Source organism: Anabrus simplex, chromosome 9, assembly GCF_040414725.1.
Source record: "Anabrus simplex isolate iqAnaSimp1 chromosome 9, ASM4041472v1, whole genome shotgun sequence".
In the NCBI taxonomy this organism is placed as follows: Eukaryota; Metazoa; Arthropoda; class Insecta; order Orthoptera; family Tettigoniidae; genus Anabrus; species Anabrus simplex.
This window is the reverse complement of record NC_090273.1, coordinates 136,023,456-136,044,152: the sequence shown is the minus strand read 5'-3', so window position 1 is coordinate 136,044,152 and position 20,697 is coordinate 136,023,456. Positions and strand designations below refer to the sequence as shown.

At 38.9% G+C, this 20,697-nt stretch overlaps 1 protein-coding gene across 1 annotated transcript in view; it reads left to right on the top strand.

Moving 5' to 3' along the window:
• The window catches only part of LOC136880912 (ninein homolog), a 280,629-nt gene that overhangs the window by 189,402 nt on the left and 70,530 nt on the right, over positions 1-20,697 (top strand). Inside the window, exons 16-19 of the mRNA XM_068229173.1 lie at positions 3,841-3,924; positions 5,206-6,381; positions 8,507-8,521; positions 10,395-10,527. Coding sequence (XP_068085274.1) covers positions 3,841-3,924; positions 5,206-6,381; positions 8,507-8,521; positions 10,395-10,527 — 1,408 coding nt within the window. The remainder of the gene's footprint in view (positions 1-3,840; positions 3,925-5,205; positions 6,382-8,506; positions 8,522-10,394; positions 10,528-20,697) is intronic.

Below are 20,697 nucleotides of genomic sequence, written 5' to 3'. Positions count from 1 at the left end.
TAATAGAGATTTCTGAGATTTTTACATATTTCACAGACTACCAAATGTTGTTTTGTGGTTGCTGTTGTGATAGCTTTTATCAATAACCTATCACTGACAGGTACTAAGCTTGTATTGGAGTATTTCTAATAAAGAGGTGAATCTTAAATTTAGAGTGTACTCTTTAGGCTAAGCTGGTCATATGATTCTACTTTAGTGGATTTTAGCAGCAGGAGGAGGATTACCATATATAGGTCTACTTATGGACAGGATTATAGAGAGTTAGAGAAGAAGGGGCAGTGGTAACCATTGTTGATAATCGGGTTACAGTGAGAATTGATGGTGGAATGGGTTCTTGGTTCAAAGTAGTTACAAGATTTAGACAAGACTGTAATCTTTCACCTTTGTTGTTCATAGTGTTCATGGATGCTTTGCCGAAAGGTATACAGTAAAATAGCAAGGAGGGATTCAGATAGGTGTATTTGTAGTAAACAGTTCAGCCTGTACTTGTAACTTAATTTCAATGGCAATCTGTGCTGAAAGCATACAATGTAATATTTTGGAGGTTGAAAAGAGATGCAGCAACTATAATATGAAATTTAGCATTTCCAAGACAGAAGTGATGTCATTTAGGAAGAAAAAAGGGATTGATTTTCTGTTCAAGAATATAAAACTGCAACAGGTGGATCATTTCAAGTATTTAGGATGTGTTATATCTCAGAATGGTAGTATAGTAAGTGAAATGGAATCAAGGTGTGTCAAAGCTAATGCATTGTGGCTGCACTTATGATCAGCTGCGTTCTGTAAGAAACATCAACTCTCTGACAAAACTATCTTTAACAATGGTCTGTTTTCAGACTAACTTGCCGTATGGGAGTGAGAGTTATGTTGGCACTGGATATCTTATTCATAAGATGAAAGTAATGACATCAAAGTAGTGAGAGTGATTGCTGATATGAGTAGGTATGAACAGGAGGGTTCTTGGAATGAGGAGATAAAAGCTAAGTTAGGAATAAATAGACGATTGTGAAGCCACTAGGTAATTCACAGAGGCTTACATACTGGGTAATACCCCTTGCACAGATATAGTCCATTTCTGTTTTTCTTCTGGTTTTGCCAAGAAGAAACATTCTGAACTGAAACAACTTGCTCAAGGCATAAATAAGAGATCGTCTAATAGCAGTGCAAGCTAAACAAATCATCACAAAAGTGTATTGTCTGCATTATTACAGTATGAGTTATTCATCACGGCTGTAAATGTTGGTCATAGGTTCAAGTCTTGACTGTATGCCATGTTTTAAGCTCAGTATATTAGAAATTCCAACATGATAAATGTATGGAACAAATGTCTCGTCCCACAGAAATGTATTCTTCATCATAAAGAGTTCATTGTAAATGTTTGCCCCAATACCTTTCTTGAGTGCTTTTACCTTGGTCACTGCTACAGTGCCGACTGGTAGCCTGGTCAAGATGGGCTGATAATAACACAAACCGCATGGGACTGATTTAGCCATTCCTTAATGTACTGTACAAATATGTATGTGGTATGTTTGGGAGATTTATTAAGGGGAAAAAGAAATCCTTTTGTTATAACTACCAAATATCGATTGGGGGTTCATTTTTGTAGAGAAGTAGGAAGTTTTCCTTGTATTGTTGCTCATAATTGGAATACACAGTTTGTAGAATAATTCTAAATTATAGTGAAGTATAAGGTTGTTATTTATTATTTATTTATTTAGTGTATGGCTTTCATTGTATATAGTAATTTATATACAAAGCACAACCATGCAAAAAATGCTCAAGAGGCTGACATCTAGTTCATAGATCCATTTTATTGCCTCAGGGGAGGCTATGTTATCATCAGTCCACTCACCAGACTAGGCTCACAGTTTGCATTCACGTGTGTGATTTTCTCCGTAGTCTGTCAAGGGGCTCAACAATCACACTCTGGATTAGCTACCATACCTTCCTGCACTTAAATAGCAAGTCCTTCCATCTACTGTGCTCTGTTCTAATCTGATTCGAGGTTGCCCATGTTTGACGAGGAAGATTGAAACTGTCGTCAGTCTGTACGTGACAGAAGATGGTATATAACTGATGTTCCTCTGGAGCTTCCCCACTGTTGTTTCCAAATTGTTATACTGTAGTATAGGATGAGAAGAGGCTACAGGGCTAGGTGCAAATAGAGAACCGTTGAGGTGCTAAGGTAATTCACAGAGGCTTGCAAACTGAATGCTGAAAGACATAACTGTCCATAATGAATGTGTATCTATACATATCTCACCTTCCATCTCTAATAGCATAGAAGCTTAAAATGTTTTACCACATTTTAAAGAATAAAAAGAGAAAGATATAAAGCAATAGAGAGAAGCTTCTTTTTATGTCACAAAACATTACAGCTGCATATTTAAATATAATAAATCAAATCTGAGTGTTCTATATCACACCGTACTTACTGAATTTCGCTTTAAGTTCCAACATACTAGGCTGGAAGTTGGGTCATCAAATGAAACAAATTTGCAAGATTTCCTCTAACCGGGTTGAGCGGCTCAGACGGTTGAGGCGTTGGTCTTCTGACCCCAACTTGGTAGGTTTGATCCTGGCTCAGTCTGGTGGTATATGAAATTTGCTCAGATATGTCAGCCTCGTGTCGGTAGATTTACTGGCATCTAAAAAAAAGTCATGCGGGACTAAATTCTGGCATCTCAGCATCTCCGAAAACCAGTAAAAAGTAGTTAGTGGGACGTAGAGTCAATAACATTATTATTATTATTATTATTAATAATATATTTCCTCTACTAGAATACCACCCTGCCAATTCATGCTTCTAGCGATAGATTTATGTGTATAATGAATAATAATCATGAAATATGATTGCCTTGAATGTTTTCTATACTATAATTAGTAGAAACCTGAATTGGAACATAGTTAAGGAGGAACAATGATGGTTGGATAGAGGAAGACCGAAAGGTACCATAAACATCCCAACCCGGTGGGAGCTGAATGAGGGAAATTGATGATGATGATGATGATTCCTAAAGTACTTTGAACTGTGAACTCATTCTGCCACAAGCCATCACTGTTTTATTTTTGTATATTATCCTCAACATGAAACATAATGTTATTAATAGAATGTGCTGGTTTAAAAATGTTCATTTCCAGTTATTCTTGTCTATTTTATCTGGCTTTGTTATAAAAGCTTCAAGTCTCAACCTGTAAAATATGAACCTTCAAATATGGTAAAGCACCTGCTTAGAAATTGGGAGGTGTTGTATTCCTACGGTCTGTGGACACCACTTTTCTGCTTATTTCCATCTAGTATAAGGTGACTCTGCTTATGACATTAGAATATGTTTATTTTTATCATAAGAATGTAATACAAAGTTCTCCAATGAAGTACATCTTAATGACTGTCTCTAGTTTCTCACATTCGTCCAGTGTAAGTCCCCTTTATATTTGGAATGATGATTCACGAGCCTGGCCAATTTTAGACCCTCTAGTATTATTCTGCAGCTCTTGAGGCTCCTGCCAGTGTATCGAAAACCATTTATTTTATCATGGTACACTAAGATATAAAAAACTTATGAAATAGTTGGTTGAATCCCATTCTACCACTACTGCACTGCTTTTCTGAGTTTTTCTTGCCTTTGTACAATAGGATGAGGCATTACTGTATTTCTTGGCTGTAGTGCACCATTTTCAGACTTCTTTTACTGTAGTTACATCGTATCTTTAGCTCTTGCTTGTCTGCATGACAGCTTATCATGCTATGTAGTGCTTGTGATTGGCTTGTTTCTACCTGTTGACTGTTCCTGTGCAAAATAAACAAATCACAAGATCTCTGTTGCTGTTTTGATGCAGATGTGCGAGTCAGAGGTAAACCAGGAGTCTTCATCGGATGCCTTCTGGAACCACAGGAAGGTCTTCAAGGGCCAGCTGAAACAGGTAAGTCTATATATTTCTTTTTTTTTTTTTTTTTTTTTTTTTTTCACAGGGAGATTGCAATTGCTGGATAGTTTGGGTCATGGCCTCTCGGCCTCTTACTGCCCATCCCCATCCCGTCCTTTCTTATGAGTATTCTTGAGTTTTTCATTTGTTTTGACATATCCATACCATTAAATTTAACATTTCTATGCTCTCTCTTCTAAGGATTTCTCTTTCAATACTGCCTTTATCTTCTCTCTCTCTGATGTGTAGATTAATATTGTAACATACAGTAAAACCTTGATAGGTTGCTGTCCAAGGAACCCTATGAATATTGTGTTTTAAACAGGACCCCGTATTAAGCAGGAAGAAACTAAACAATGTAATGACGTAATTTGAATGTTCCTCATTGTAATTGAGACTACCTATTGATGTATCATTTAATTAAAATTCAGTAATTAAATAAAAAACAGTGTTATATCTTCATGATGTTATGCCTACAGTCATTGTATCACAGATTTTTAATGTCAGACGATGGAATTCTTAATGAATCAGCGAGCTGTTTCTGGTTGCTTTCGCAAAATTTCTAGTTTATCTGATAAGGAAAGTGCTTCCCTTTTCTCGCACATAATCGCAGACAAGCTTCAATACAATGAACACAGCTGAAGAGCAATCTTAGAACTGTCCAGGTAAACCAGCCAAGGATGTGATGAAAAGGTTTCTTCTCTCACTTCCTTGTCTGTGATTTCTACATTGGTATGTAGCAATTTCTTTCCAAGAAGTCATAAATTGGTCTCTCCTCACCTCTGCCTGTGTGTACTCTGTACACACCGCAGACTTCCCATGGTGAGATGGCAAGATTAAGATAAGCTGACTGCAGGGTCTGAATGTCAGATTACTCTTCCTACCCTTTAGCAGCAGGTAAAGTTTACAGTTTTCTTCAGGTCTGTAAGTACACTTGCGACGAGGGAGCAACCTTTTCCATTTCTTCTGAACTTTACTAAAAGTTAACCAAATAATATTCCCTCAATAAAGATCATATTAAAAGGGAGCAAAGCACTGTATATCAGGGTATTTCATAATGGGTTGCTGTAGGAAATATCTATGGACCAGGCAAAAATAAAGCAAATATTACCTCGAATACTGTAATAAACGAGAGCATCTTATCAAGGTTTTTCTGTAATAGGTATGATATATAGTGCACAGATAATGTTAAACCAGTAACACAAAAGATGTAAAAAGAAAAAACTTTTTATACTTATCATGCTAATATTGTTAAGGATTCTTTTTTGTTTTTGGCAGGTTTTCAAACTTGTTCATCAGCAAGCTTTACAGGAGCTTCTGGAAGATAAGGAGTTGATGTCTAGTCTACAGCACCGCTGTATGAACCAAAGAGTTACCACAGCAGTGATGACAAGCGGGCCGTTTGTCGAGCAGCAGGAGAATGCCAAAGATGTAGAACAGTTAGAACAGCACTGTAGAGACTTAAAGTCTCAGTTAGAGCAAATTAAGGTAGAAATAGTGAAAATATTGTCAGAGAAGGATGCTTGTTCCAAAGAAAATTGTGCCTTGAAGATTCACATATCAGATTTAAAGAATCGTCTTCCTTTGGAGGATAGTGGTTCCATGCGCTTGTTAGAAGCAAACAATCTTGTTAGTGTATCTGAATCTATGTTAATTGACAAATGTGTTTTGCCTAAAAGCAGGTGTGTGGAAAGTGAAACATCCCAGTTTCTTGCCGATAATAGTAAAGCTTGCCCCCAACCTAATGAGATCGGTAGAGTTGAAAGTGGGATAGTGTCACAAAGTGTTGAGTCCAGTATTAGTATTCATGTTAGGGACAGTTCTGTAGAAAGTGCAAAGCAGGGAAGTTCTCAGGGAATTGAGCAAAAGAGTGGTGCTATAAAGGATTCGCAGCGTGAAGTGTTATGTGTTGTTTCAGATCAGGGCAAGTCAGGACATTCTTTAGTTGATAGGAGTTCCTCGTCTGTAGGTAAGGAAACAGAATTGAAGAGACTGAGTAAGTTAGAAGATGGTAAGGTTCAAAATTTATTGAACGAAGTTGGAAAGTTGTCAGTAAAGCTTGAAAAGACAAGTGAGTTTCCTTTGGAGGAAGTACAAAAATTACATGAAGAAATGCAAAAAATATCTGCTGCTCTTGGTGGAGCAAGTGCAATACAGAAACTGCATTCTGAGGTGCAGAGCTTAACTACAAAGTTAGGTGAAGCAGAAGAACGATGCGCAGATCTGGAAGCAAGCCTAGAACTTCTTCGGCAGGAATATGAAAAGTGTGAAGATTATTGGGCAAATAAACTAGAGGAGGAGCGTCGTCTTTACGATCAGGAACAAAGACTGAGTGACGAGAAATACGCTGAATTGATGGCCAAGATTCAGGAGTATGAAGAACAGTGCAACGACAGTGATGACAGTGATGATCGACTTTCTACCATTGAGGAACGTGCCAGTTTGGAGAAGCAGGTATGTAGCCTGCCTCAGCAAAGTGCATTGTGGGTAACATTAATGGAAGCCCTTTTTAGGGGTCTGTACAATATACTGTGATGTTCTTGTAACTCTCTGTGTTTGTGATACAGTGAAATTTGTTTTTTGTCACAATCTTTGTTTTGAAGAATGCTTTTAACTTCTTTTCCCAGCATTTCAATAAATGGTCCATGTTTAAGGATAAGTTTTTGAGAATTTCTAAAAGAACTTATTCAAATACTTTCATGGCATATCAGTTGCTACTAACTACTTTTCCAGTTAGTCTAGCCATAAATAATGTTGCACACTATCTTGGAATAAGTTAAATATGGTTTGAGATGTATTTATTTCCTTTTGCTGTACTACACTTACATGTACAGCACACATATTACACTAGTCAGATTTCAAAATGCTCACCTTTTGCCTTCACACAGGCTGAAAGTTTCTCTGGCCATTCGTCTACTGCAGCACAAATGGTCTTGGGAAAAAACACCGCTGCTGCCATCAAAGAATGCTTTAAGGTTTGAGTAGCAGGATGCCATTTCCTGCAGGCATTTTTCTCTTGGCACTTACCACAATTTGTAGTCAAGGAAATTGAGATAAAGGCTACGAGGTGCTAATCAGCAGTGAAGATGAAATCATGTACCTTGAGCCATTGTTGCGTCATCCTCACCTTACGAGCTGGGGCAGAATCTTTCTGGAAGCATCAGGGTTTATTGTTAAACATTATTTGGTTCAACGAACACTTTCCACGTACATTTTGGCATTGGTTTTTAAGACTTTTTCACAAGAACAAAGTCCGGCGGAACCCTCATTGCTTATCCCCCACCAAACCAGGATTGAAGAGGGGTGCTGGCCTCTCTGGACTTTAGGAATCTCTCGTGAACTTCTCGAGAGCTTCAAGCATATACCCTGTCATTTTGGAAGTTAAAACTCTTCACCGCTGAAGAGAGTTTTAACCTCCAAAATGACAGAAGAGAATTCTGCAATGTCCATCACTGCTGTACTGCTGCAGGAACCATTTTGATTTCAGCTCCCTCTGCTGCTTCAGTTGTGGTGCCCAGAAATATTCAGTACTATGCCAATAAGCTGCAAGTCCAAGGTCTCCATTAGTTACCACCGACATCAGTCATTGCACCATAATTAATTACTTCCTCAGCAGATGCGGGCCAGCCCTGCTTTAACAGCAGCCGCTGTTCGCACCATGCAAGGTCAACCAACTTTTGCACGATTTCTCATGCTGCCAGTCTCAGTAAATCTCTGGACTGTCCGATAAGCAAACCTTTTGCTGATCTTCAAAGCTTTTTTTGGTCTGTAGAAATCTCATTATGATAGGTAACTTCCCTGCCCCATGCAGAGCTGTTACATCTATTTTATTTTCATATTTCCCCCATCCCATGCTAACAAGATGATGATACTCAATCTCTCTTTCACAGTTAAACACACAAAGAGCAAACTTGAGCACATGTGTAGTCTATGACCTTGACAACTGGTTGTTCAGTAAAAGCCAAAATGTGTGACTATTTATGTCTAGAATTGCTAGTTATCTTCTTTCATAAATGTGATCTGTAAGTAAGAAGTGCTAATTCAAAATGATATTAAAAGATTAGTGATATTAATATTTGTATGAGGAGTGGCAGGGCAAAGTGATGTAAGTGCCCAAGGGATTTATTTGAGAGGTGGGGGGGAAGCTGTCTACCAGTAAATCTTTGAACAAAATCTTTTCATAAGCTGTTTACTCTCACAAACACCATTGGTATAAAAAATAAAAGAGAGAATGTGCCAAAAAAATCAAATTGACGCTTTTATAAATGTTTTAGTTTAGGAATTAACTAAGTCGTCTTTGAAGGAAAGATCAGAGTCCAAGTTGTTAGTATAATCTAATGATCTAAATTGTGTTCAGTTGTTGTTGGGCACATGGAACTTCTTCAAAAGACATCTTATTTTCTTCACTCAAAAATTTGAGCATAGTTCCAGTGTCTGTTTACAGACAGGTTCATTGTCTGGTGAAGTCAAAACTTCTGCTTTCTTCACAAGATTGATGGTGATAACTGGTTTAGCACGTTTTGTTTTTATCCCAAGACTCTAGCTCAATGTATGTTGTCCTCTAGGAAATCATACCAAGACTTTTAGACATGAAGCCTTACTTATTCCAATTTTGAAGGTGTCAGGATACAGTATTTCGATGAGGTGCTATTGATTTTGAAAATATTCTCCTTTCCATCACCTTTTGAGTTTTACAGTTTCATACTTATTTCCTTTTATTCTAGCTTCACTTTCCACTATTCTTCACTATTTTGGAAAGCTTTCCCATCCTTTTTAATGCTGAACAGGGAAAAAGAAGAAAAAATAATTTACTACACTAAATTAGAAAGCAGTCAACACACATGTAACTGCGAGTTGTGGCAATGGCGTGCATGGCCTGTAGATCACTCAGAAGTGCAAGTTGGTCGTGGACATAGCACAGTGTCATTTGTTAATAAATTTTTAAGATGGAAGGAGGGAGCATCTGGTCATAGATCACTTAGCACAACACTGGCTGGCATTGGCAAGTAGATAATTTTGGAAGAAATTTGAAAAGCTAGATTTGACACAATTTGACACTTTGGTCCCTTCGCCCACCACTCTTCACATATATTGTATCGCAGTTCTTAGTATAAATATTCACAGCAGTATATCATTTGTTTAGAAATAAATCCATATTTAGGAATTTCTAATTACTTTAGCAAGCAGCAGTTAAACTGTGATTGCAAGGTAAGAAAGATGTCCTCCCTTAGATTTTAAACCTCTTGACTTTAGTTTCAGTTGGTATACACTCTAAGCACTTACTTTTGACAACTTTAAATTAGTTGCTGAATGTATTTGAATGAGTATAATATGAGAGTAATTTTAATCTTCTTGCCTTTGACGGGATTGTTCAAACATCTGCAACTGTAACAGCTTTAAGATACAATAGTAGACTTACTGTTTATAATCTTTCCTAAATAAAGTAAAATGGTTGGTCGATTGGCTGTGTTTCATTATGTTGGTGACTAGAAAAAATTTTAATTTTGTAATGTAGTATTTTACCTCAAAATTACGTTGTTGTTTTTTATGCAAAAATGCTACTGACATGGACCATTATTTTCAAGAACTTGGACTGTGTATTCTCCCAGGATGGCAGTGTAAGGGAAAGCTTGAGTCAAGGTGTAGGAATTATCCATACCTTGCTTGATTGTCAGGTTAACTTTGCTCTGTGGGAACGGTATCAAGGTGAGAGTTGACTTGGGATATCACGGATATTAGTGAGCTGAAGATAACCACCGTGAAAGAAGAGAAAATGTTTGTTGATGTGAAGAGCTGGGAACAGTGGCAGGAAGAAATTCATTATGAACAGATTAGAAATGAAGCTGAGTGAATGAACTGGGTGTCATGTGAGGCAAATTGAGGATGATAGTTTTCCTATGGGATTAATGAACTCTGCCTTAGAGAGTAAGATAAGCTGAAGTGGATGGTGGTGTTGATGATGATGATGATGATGATGATGATTATTATTATTATTATTATTATTATTATTATTATTATTATTATTATTATTATTATTATTATTATTATTATTATTATTATTATTATAGGATTATGGAGACAATTCTGTGTACAAGTTATTTGGGTCCAGAAGAGATGTAGTTCTCATGAGTCTGCTCTCTCCGAAGGACAGCTGTGGTCTCCTGACATTTCACTGATGATTACATTCAGCATTGACCTTCAGGAAGAACAAACCTTCGAATGCAATTTTTCATGAAATGTCGAGAGGCCACAGCCTAAGCGCTAAGCTGTTATATTGTGGAGGTACGTAGTTCATTCACAAGGCTTACTGACAGAACAAGGCAAAACTGTCTGTAAATATATTTGTATGCATATTATACCTTTTATGGGAAAGCAGGTTGCTAGTTTATTTCATTTATTCATTATCTCTTGTGTAAGTAGCATAGTGTTTCAAAAGATCTAGTTCTTCAAATTTCTCTGCTGAATAGGTTACAGATCTAGAAGAAGAATATGAGGAATTAAGAGCAAGAACTGAACAGGAGCAATCAGAAAAAGATCAAGAGCTTCAGCAACTTAAAGAACGGGTACAATCCTTGGAACAGCGTCTTCAGATGGCTGGAGGTAAATCTGTGTGATAAATTAGTTTTTAATATATAGTAGAACCCCACTTATCTGGATCCTGTTTATCTGGGTTGATTATGTAGATAATATTTCTACAGTAATCTCTTAAAAATAATCATTTTAAATCTAAGATACAGTAAATGGTGTTTTAAATTTAAGAGAATTTCATGGACAAAATTTGAATTAGTTTGAAGATGATTATTCTGGAATGATTTTCAGTTATAATGAATCATTTTATAATTAAAGTATTTTGTTTTTCGATGAAATCCTCTTGATCTGAAAGAATTGTTTTAAGAGGGCTACTTTGTTATGCCTCTCTGTGTATGTGAACCCAAATTTACTCTTTTGACTCGGTAGGTTTTTGTCAGTGGAAATATTCCAGTGGTATAAACAAGGGCTTCCTTAGTTGAAATGATGTACAGGCTCGAACTGAAGTTGAATTTATACTGTATGTATTTGCATTCATTGTTAAATTCAGATATGTCCGTTGCTTTGTACTATTAAGGGTTGTAAAAGTATGTAAAGCGTACAATAGTATTATCGTATTCACAAAGACGCACACATGAGATGCTGTCAATTGTGTACACTGCTTTATTTACAAATTATATACACATTAATAGTTGCACATCAAATGAACCACCATCTTGAACTCAATCAACTACGGAACACTTCACAAGATCACATGTGGTACCTACACAACATAACCACTTCAACAGTAAAACCACAACATGAGTTCACATACTTAACTCAACTCAACTGAACAACTCAAGACTGTCCTCTTATATACCTTGCCTGGCCAGGCTCCAGAAAAGTTTGACACAACATGCTTTCTCGTATCTTGTCAAGTCTCCAGTAACCTATATACAAATGGATAGAACATTCTGTAAAACTTGAGTGACAAAGGTGCGTTGCTCTAGACTCTTACCCTGTGTTGCACAACATTACATCGGATTTATACATCATATTTACATCATAATTTCTTCACTCCAGCAAGCCGGGTGCGGTTGTGTATGAGCCTCCTCCAGTTTGTCCTATCTGTCCACAGATGCTGCTCATATATGCGACGCCAGTTCACATCTCTAAGGGCCTTCAATATCTGTTTTTCTCAAACATCACAGGTCTTCCTCTTGGTCTCTTCGCAGGAACATTGTGGTCAAAGTATGTTCGAGGAGTCCTCTGAGGGTCCATTCTTTCCATGTGACCATACCATTGCAATCACTATTATATATTATATTATGGGATAATTCCAGGCAGGGCGTGTTTACATTTGTACATTTCTTTTTGACATATATATGAAACTTACCACCTAAACAAATTGAGATTTATGCCTAATAACGTCTAGATGATACTTAATAACCTCCACAAATTTCATTGTTATAAACCTGATCTATGCGATTTTATAAACTTTTAAACGAAGTGATCGGTGTTTACATGGGACGGACTTTTAACTTCGCATACCTTTACGTTTGTTCTAAATTCTGTGAATTGTGGTAACTTTTATTAGTAATGTTAATACACTATATTGTTTACAAGAAGGACAAATGTACATTTTGTGGGGGGGAAAAAAATGTGTAAGTTGCATAATGTCTGCGTAATATATTTAAAAGCGATCGTCGCATGTTTACTTGACAGCATCGCGGGATTACACACGCAAATCTGCGCTATGGCGACATGGCATGAGGGGCTAATAAATCTTTTTAACTCCGCATCATATACGATCACTGAATTATAAAATGTATATTTAATATCACAGCAAGTAATAATTAATAAGGGGCAAGATGGCGTAACGGTCAAACTGCTTGTAACCATCAAGACGGACTGGGTTCAAGTCCCGATTAATGCATCTGTGATTTTCGACGTGAAAGTCACGTCCGGTGGTTCGGATTTCACGTAAAATATGAGGTTCCGTCGCTTATGATAGTGTGATTATCGGTTATGTAAAACTACAAGCTTCCTTCCTCCCAATAACAGTAATAAGATATATAACTAGGTACGGACATGTGGCCTAGGTAAAGTGTTTTTATGAATTGTCACGTATTTATTTAACACTAACAGTGAATGTAAAATGAACTAAAATATTTAAAAATTTCTGGACATTCAACGCTTACCGGTACATACCTACAGTTTGAATGAAAGCTTGATCAGAAAAAAATATATAATAAAAAAAACAATTTATGTTCATTCTGCTTCTGGTATAGACTCATCAAAATACCATTTCCCACGAGTAAAACGAGGCACCGGTAATTTTCATTCAATTTCACTTTCATTAGCACTCGTCTTTCATCGGTGGTTCACAAAACAGTTTAGCTTCATCGTTGCACTTGCGAAAATTGGTTACAAAAAAACATCATCACTTTCAGCTATGGTACAAACATAATACTTGGAATGTTCTTTCCGCTGTATTTTCCAAGGACGAAGTCTCCCGCTTCAAAAGTCGCATCACGGGGTGGATTTTTGTCATCTACTTCGATCTTGTTGTCTGGATGTAGAGAGTGTGTGGTAGTTGTTTCTGAATAATATTATTTTCTTGCCTGAACTATGTATTTTTTTATTGACTCCACATAGTGAAAATCATGTGTTCCTGGTAATGCACAGACATCAGCGAAGCAGCTTTTCAGAAGGGGTTTACTCCTTTCAACATCTTCAGAAGGAACAAATATAACATTTGTGTTTGCTGAATTTCTTTTCGCTACTTCCACGACAACGTGCACTTTTATAAGGTCTCTTTTTGCACGTAGAGCAACAGTCAAATTACGTTTTAGTGTTCCGCCAACACCGTCAACAGCACCTTTCCCATGACCAGACGCCAAAAAAAAAAATCCAAGTTACAGTCATTCCAAAAGTTTTCTTAAAAACGTTAGGTTTGCTTGAACTGGCTCGCCGCCCCGTTGATGTCTGTTAATACTCTGCTTAAAAATGAGTGTGTGGCATATTTCTCATGCTCCATATGGTCAGACATAATCGTATATGAAACATGATTTCGTCCCGCAAACCACGCAACAGGAGTAAATATTGTAATTTGTCGGTAATGCCAATAACAACTCTGAGTTTCATCTTGTGGAAGAATAGTGAAATTCTCCACGAAATCCACTTGCAAAACCATTTAATTTTCAGTCGTTTGTTTTTTCTGCACTTCGAACATTTTGCTTTGCATTCTTTTAATAAATGTGTGTTTCATAAACAAGGGACACGATTTTACTGGTTTATCAAAACACTCTTGAACTGTGCCTGATTCTTGAATTAGGGATACGTAATTTTCGTCATCAGTTTGCCACTGGTACCACTCAATTTCGTCTCCAGCATTCCTGTACACATGGCTCCATGCGACAGGGAACTCCCCGGCCGCACGCTCACGAGAACGTCTTAAACGCGCGACGTATTTTACTATCAGCTTCGTATGAATCCATTTGAAATTTTAAACGAATGGTATAGCAGTTTGAAAGGGTGTGCAGTATTGGTTTTGCATACCAAATTTTATTTAAATTGAGCCACGCACTTTTAGTCAACAGAAAATTTTATACCTATTTCGTCACAGCATTTTTTTTTTTTTTTTTTTTTTTTTTTGCAACGGGCTTTACGTTGCACCGACACAGATAGGTCTTATGGCGACGATGGGATAGGAAAGGCCTAGGAGTTGGAAGGAAGCGGCCGTGGCCTTAATTAAGGTACAGCCCCAGCATTTGCCTGGTGTGAAAATGGGAAACCACGGAAAACCATCTTCAGGGCTGCCGATAGTGGGATTCGAACCTACTATCTCCCGGATGCAAGCTCAAGCAATAAATTTGTCGCCTTATTATACCTTATATAAACTGTTAATAATCTAAATAAGTACTTTACTATGAAGAGAAAGAGCATTAGAATTAACATTTACCATAATTATTTTGATACCTTTTCATCATAATAAACAGTCATTCCTGAAACATTGAGAAACTTCAAATGAATTTAGACTTCACATAAAGGTTCAATTAACCTCACAATTACAAATTGAAAGACATCAATAAATAAATACATATCATAAAATTAATAAAATTTAATGTTTTATTATCTATCATAAAAGCCAATTGTTGAATTATTTTAAACTATACTTTTTACCTTCTTGGGTTGACAATTCTCTGCAATCAGCCCTATATACATTTAATTACATATTCTTACCTTAAATAAAGTCGCTAATAAACATACAATGGTTCATGCTTGTGGATTACTGTAGTCACGTCCTAGTTCGTGAACCATGGGCAACAGCTGAGTGGCCTAGTAAGTGGTCCTGAGAGTTGGGATACCAGTTGCTATGGAATGGGAGTGGGCATCTCGGACATATACTGAGTCCTGGCCCTCCTTGTGCTCAGGCGGCTAGGACTATACAATCCACCGGTGGTCCATAACCCGTTAGAGGAGAGATCCTCACTTGACTATGTGCAAGTAGGGTAGCATCCTGCTTCATGAATCGACCGAGCCCAGAACATTTTAAGCAAGCCTCGGACCTATGGGAGTAACGGAGTCCCACTCCCATTTGACAGGCGAGGGACTCCTTGGAAACAACTTGGCAAACGAAATGGAATTCGATGGTGAGCTATCAATATTAATGGGACTTATGGAAGAAGGAAAGTAGAACTAGCTGAGTCAGCAAAGAGGATGAATCTGGATGTGCTAGGAGTAAGTGATATTCGGGTAAGGGGAGATAACGAGGAAGAGATAGGAGATTATAAAGTGTACTTGACGGGTGTTAGAAAGGGAAGGGCAGAGTCTGGGGTAGGGCTCTTTATCAGGAATACCATTGCACGCAACATAGTTTCTGTTAGGCACGTAAATGAGCGAATGATGTGGGTAGATTTGTCATTTGGAGGAATTAGGACTAGAATTGTATCCGTGTATTCACCATGTGAGGGTGCAGATGAGGATGAAGTTGACAAGTTTTATGAAGCATTGAGTGACATCGTGGTCAGGGTCAACAGCAAGGATAGAATAGTGCTAATGGGCGATTTCAATGCGAGAGTTGGGATTAGAACTGAAGAATACGAAAGGGTGATTGGTAAATGTGGGGAAGATATGGAAGCTAATGGGAATGGGAAGCGTTTGCTGGACTTCTGTGCTAGTATGGGTTTAGCTGTTACAAATACATTCTTCAAGCATAAGGCTATTCACCGCTACACATGGGAGGCTAGGGGTACCAGATCCATAATAGACTATATCTTAACAGACTTCGAATTCAGGAAATCTGTTAGGAATGTACGAGTTTTCCGGGGATTTTTCGATGATACAGACCACTATCCGATCTGTAGTGAACTAAGTATCTCTAGGCCTAGGGTAGAGAAAGTGAAATCTGTCTGCAAACGAATAAGGGTAGAAAATCTCCAGGATGAGGAAATTAGACAGAAGTACATGGATATGATTAGTGAGAAGTTTCGAACAGTAGACAGTAAGCAGGTTCAGGATATAGAAAGTGAATGGGTGGCATACAGGGATGCTGTAGTAGAAACAGCAAGGGAATGCCTAGGAACAACTGTATGTAAAGATGGGAAAAGGCGAACATCTTGGTGGAATGATGAAATCAGAGCAGCTTGTAAACGTAAAAAGAAGGCTTATCAGAAATGGCTCCAAACAAGGGCTGAGGCAGACAGGGAGTTGTACGTAGATGAAAGAAACAGAGCGAAACAAATAGTTGTTGAATCCAAAAAGAAGTCATGGGAAGATTTTGGTAACAACCTGGAAAGGCTAGGTCAAGCAGCAGGGAAACCTTTCTGGACAGTAAAAAGGAATCTTAGGAAGGGAGGGAAAAACGAAATGAACAGTGTTTTGAGTAATTCAGGTGAACTCATAATAGATCCCATGGAATCACTGGAGAGGTGGAGGGAATATTTTGAACATCCTCTCAATGTAAAAGGAAATCATCCTGGTGGTGTTGCAAACAACCAACCTCATGGGGAGGAGGAAAATGATGTTGGTGAAATTATGCTTGAGAAAGTGGAAAGGATGGTAAATAAACTCCATTGTCATAAGGCAGCAGGAATAGATGAAATTAGACCTGAAATGGTGAAGTATAGTGGGAAGGCAGGGATGAAATGGCTTCATGGAGTAGTAAAATTAGCATGGAGTGTTGGTAAGGTACCTTCAGATTGGGCAAAAGCAGTAATTGCACCTATCTATAAGCAAGGGAACAGGAAGGATTGCAACAACTATCGAGGTATCTCACTGATTAGTATACCAGGCAAAGTATTCACTGGCATCCTGGAAGGGAGGGTGCGATCAGTCATTGAGAGTAAGCTGGATGAAAACCAGTGTGGTTTCAGACCACAGAGAGGCTGTCAGGATCAGATTTTCAGTATGCGCTAGGTAATTGAAAAATGCTACGAGAGGAATAGGCAGTTGTGTTTATGTTTCGTAGATCTAGAGAAAGCATATGACAGGGTACCGAGGGAAAAGATGTTCGCCATACTGGGAGACTATGGAATTAAAGGCAGATTATTAAAAGCATTCAAAGGCATTTATGTTGACAATTGGGCTTCGGTGAGAATTGATGGTAGAATGAGTTCTTGGTTCAGGGTACTTACAGGGGATGATAGGAAAACTTAAAACGGTCCACCTTTTCAATACAAAATGTTATAGTTTATTTATAACATGTATTTGTACTTGGAACTAGTTTCAACGCTGATCTGCGTCATCATCAGCCAAAATGTGGGAATAGGCAAGCATGCAAGCATTTATATTACACAAGGCGTTACATTAAACAATACACATCTTACAAGGAGATAAAAACAGGGACGAGTATAGAAACAAATGAATCGTTGAGAAAACAAAAGTTATACATATTAAAAATAACCTTAACCACACATCCTTGCAGTGCAAAAGTGTTCTTCTTGAATGATTCCTGAATATAAAACACACGTGCACACATTTCTGAAGAGCCAGCAGGCAGGACAACGTAAAGAGAAACCTTAAGAGTTCTCATTATTCTATGTTCTGAATAACTAATGAAGTCTCCCTTGAGTTCCTGATAAACATACAAAACAGGAAATTTTCCTTCACTCTCAACAATAGCTATAAAGACCAACGGTAAAATTTCATTTTAAATATTGTGCAGAGACGTGAAAGCATGATTTTGAGCATGATATAATAACTCCTTCATATAACCCAGTTTTTTACACAAGGTGTTACATTAAATAATACACATCTTACGAGGAGATAAAAACAGGGACAAATGTAGAAACACATGCATCGTTGAGAAAGCAAAGTTATACATATTAAAAATGAGCTTAACCACACAACTTGCAGTGCGAAAATATTTGCCTTGAATGATTCCTGAATACAAAACGCACGCGCACACACTTCTAAAGAGCCAGCAGGCGGGGGTTCGTAATTTACATGGATCATCTGCTGAAAGGTATAAAATGGCAGGGAGGGATTCAGTTAGGTGGAAATGTAGTAAGCAGTCTGGCCTATGCTGACGACTTGGTCTGAATGGCAGATTGTGCCGAAAGCCTACAGTCTAATATCGTGGAACTTGAAAATAGGTGCAATGAGTATGGTATGAAAATTAGCCTCTCGAAGACTAAATTGATGTCAGTAGGTAAGAAATTCAACAGAATTGAATGTCAGATTGGTGATACAAAGCTAGAACAGGTCAATAATTTCAAGTATTTAGGTTGTGTGTTTTCCCAGGATGGAAATATAGTAAGTGAGATTGAATCAAGGTGTCGTAAAGCTAATGCAGTGAGCTCGCAGCTGCGATCAACAGTATTCTGTAAGAAGGAAGTCAGCTCCCAGACGAAACTATCTTTACATCGGTCTGTTTTCAGACCAACTTTGCTTTACGGGAGCGAAAGCTGGGTGGACTCAGGATATCTTATTCATAAGTTAGAAGTAAAAGACATGAAAGTAGCAAGTATGATTGCTGGTACAAACAGGTGGGAACAATGGCAGGAGGATACTCGGAATGAGGAGATAAAGGCTAATTTAGGAATGAACTCGATGGATGAAGCTGTACGCATAAACCGGCTTCGGTGGCGGGGTCATGTGAGGCGAATGGAGGAGGATATGTTACCTAGGAGAATAATGGACTCTGCTGTGGAGGATAAGAGAAGTAGAGGGAGACCAAGACCACGATGGCTAGACTCGGTTTCTAACGATTTAAAGATAAGAGGTATAGAACTAAATGAGGCCACAACACTAGTTGCAAATCAAGGATTGTGGCGACATTTAGTAAATTCACAGAGGCTTGCAGACTGAATGCTGAAAGGCATAACAGTCTATAATGATAATGTATGTATGTATGTATGTATGTATGTATGTATGTATGTATGTATGTATGTATGTATAAACATACAGCAGAAGTATCGTGAAATAACCTCACATGTTCTGTTACACAAGACAGATTATACATCACCCAAATAATAAATGATATGACCACGATTATTACCAAATAAAATCTGTACTGACAACCTGTCTTACATAACTACGTACACTGCTGTTTGTTGAAAGTGAAACACCAAGACCGAGAGCTGTGATCACAATGCAATTTATTCCACATATTCGGGACATGACAAGACACAAATGATTACAATTACAGAACTGTACATGCACGGTGACCGTGGAAATTCACCACCACGCGCTGCAAACAGAGCCGTTAGTCAGCGTGGCATGGAATCAAAGAGTGCCTAAATATGCTGCTTGGGAATACTCTGCCACGCGGTTTGTAGGCGTGTCAATAAATCATCAACAGTGACTGCAGGAGGACCTGAACGAACAAAGTATCGACCAACCATACCCCAGACATGTTCAGTGGGTGACATATCCGGTGAACGGGCAGGCCAGGGAAGCAGTTCTTTGCAGAAGGCTTGCACCTTCCTTGCCGCATGTGGCCGGGCATTGTCCTGCTGGAATATGGCGTCTGGAACGGCCTGCAGGAGGGGCAGTGCCTCGGGCTGTAAAACCTCCCTGATGTAGCGGTAGCTGTTCAGATTGCCCTCAAGACGTAGGAGGCGGGATCGCACGTTATAGGCAGTTGCGCCCCAAACCATCACACTTCGCATTTGTCCGCTATGCCGCTCAACTATACAGTCTGCCTCATGGCATTCACTACGGCGGCGTCTAACGCATATGCGGCCATCACTGTAGGACCAGTTGAAGCGAGACTCATCTGAAAACACTACATTTTGTCACTCAGCGGCCAGTGTCGGTGTTCACGTGCCCATTTCAGTCTACGGGGTTGGTGGTTGCTTGTGAATGGAAGCCAGCGCAATGGCACGCGTGCCACCAGTCCGGCCCTCAGAAGACGGCGTCAAACCATCGATGCAGACATCCCCACACCCGTTGCAGTGCTCCAACTTCGAGCGAACACCGTGGACGAAGCTGTTCTGTCCGTTACAGCCAAGCGGACAAGATTACGGTCATCTCACTCTGTGGTCACATTGTGTCGTCCAGTACCCTGTCGGCTCTGTGTACGGCCCTCTTCTCTCCATTGGTTCCACATACGCCTCACTGTTGAAGCAGCGTACCCTGTACGAGCCGCAATGTCACGGAACAACAAACCCATCTCCCGGAGCACTATCATTCTGCCCCGTTCAAACGCACTCACATGCTGATATTTCCTCCTGTGATGTCAGCGAGGTATAGTGGCACTGACGTACACGTTTCCACTTCGTATGACGGCTCCTCACTGACTCAGCGTTGCGTAACACTGCCCTGGTCGGTCACACACAGAAGGCCACTGCTGGGCCTACGTGCAAGCCATCTCTCTGCAATTTAAATCACTTCTGGCGGGACCTAGTGTTTACAGTGCACTAAGTCTTCTGGTATGGGCTAGAGCAATTTTGTTACTTTCATTGATCTGTCTCTGTCTTATCCTTGGCTTTGACAAAATGAAAGTGACTGAGGTATGAGCGATGCTAGTAATGCCATTCCTTATGCAGCCAGTCCCTGCTATGAATGGTGTGAAAATATTGCTCATAGGGTCGGTTGGTGCATGCATTTCAGTGGGCTTGGCAGACTGATATGTAATCGCAACTTCTGGCTCAGTGAGGAAAGCAACGGGAAACTACCTCACTCCTCATTTCCCTAGTACGCCTCTTCAGTGATGCCTAGGCCATCTATGACAGCTGATGGCGGAGCTGTTGAGGATCCAACGAGCCTTCGGGCTGATGACTAAACATACACATTATGGTTCCACTCTTCTACACG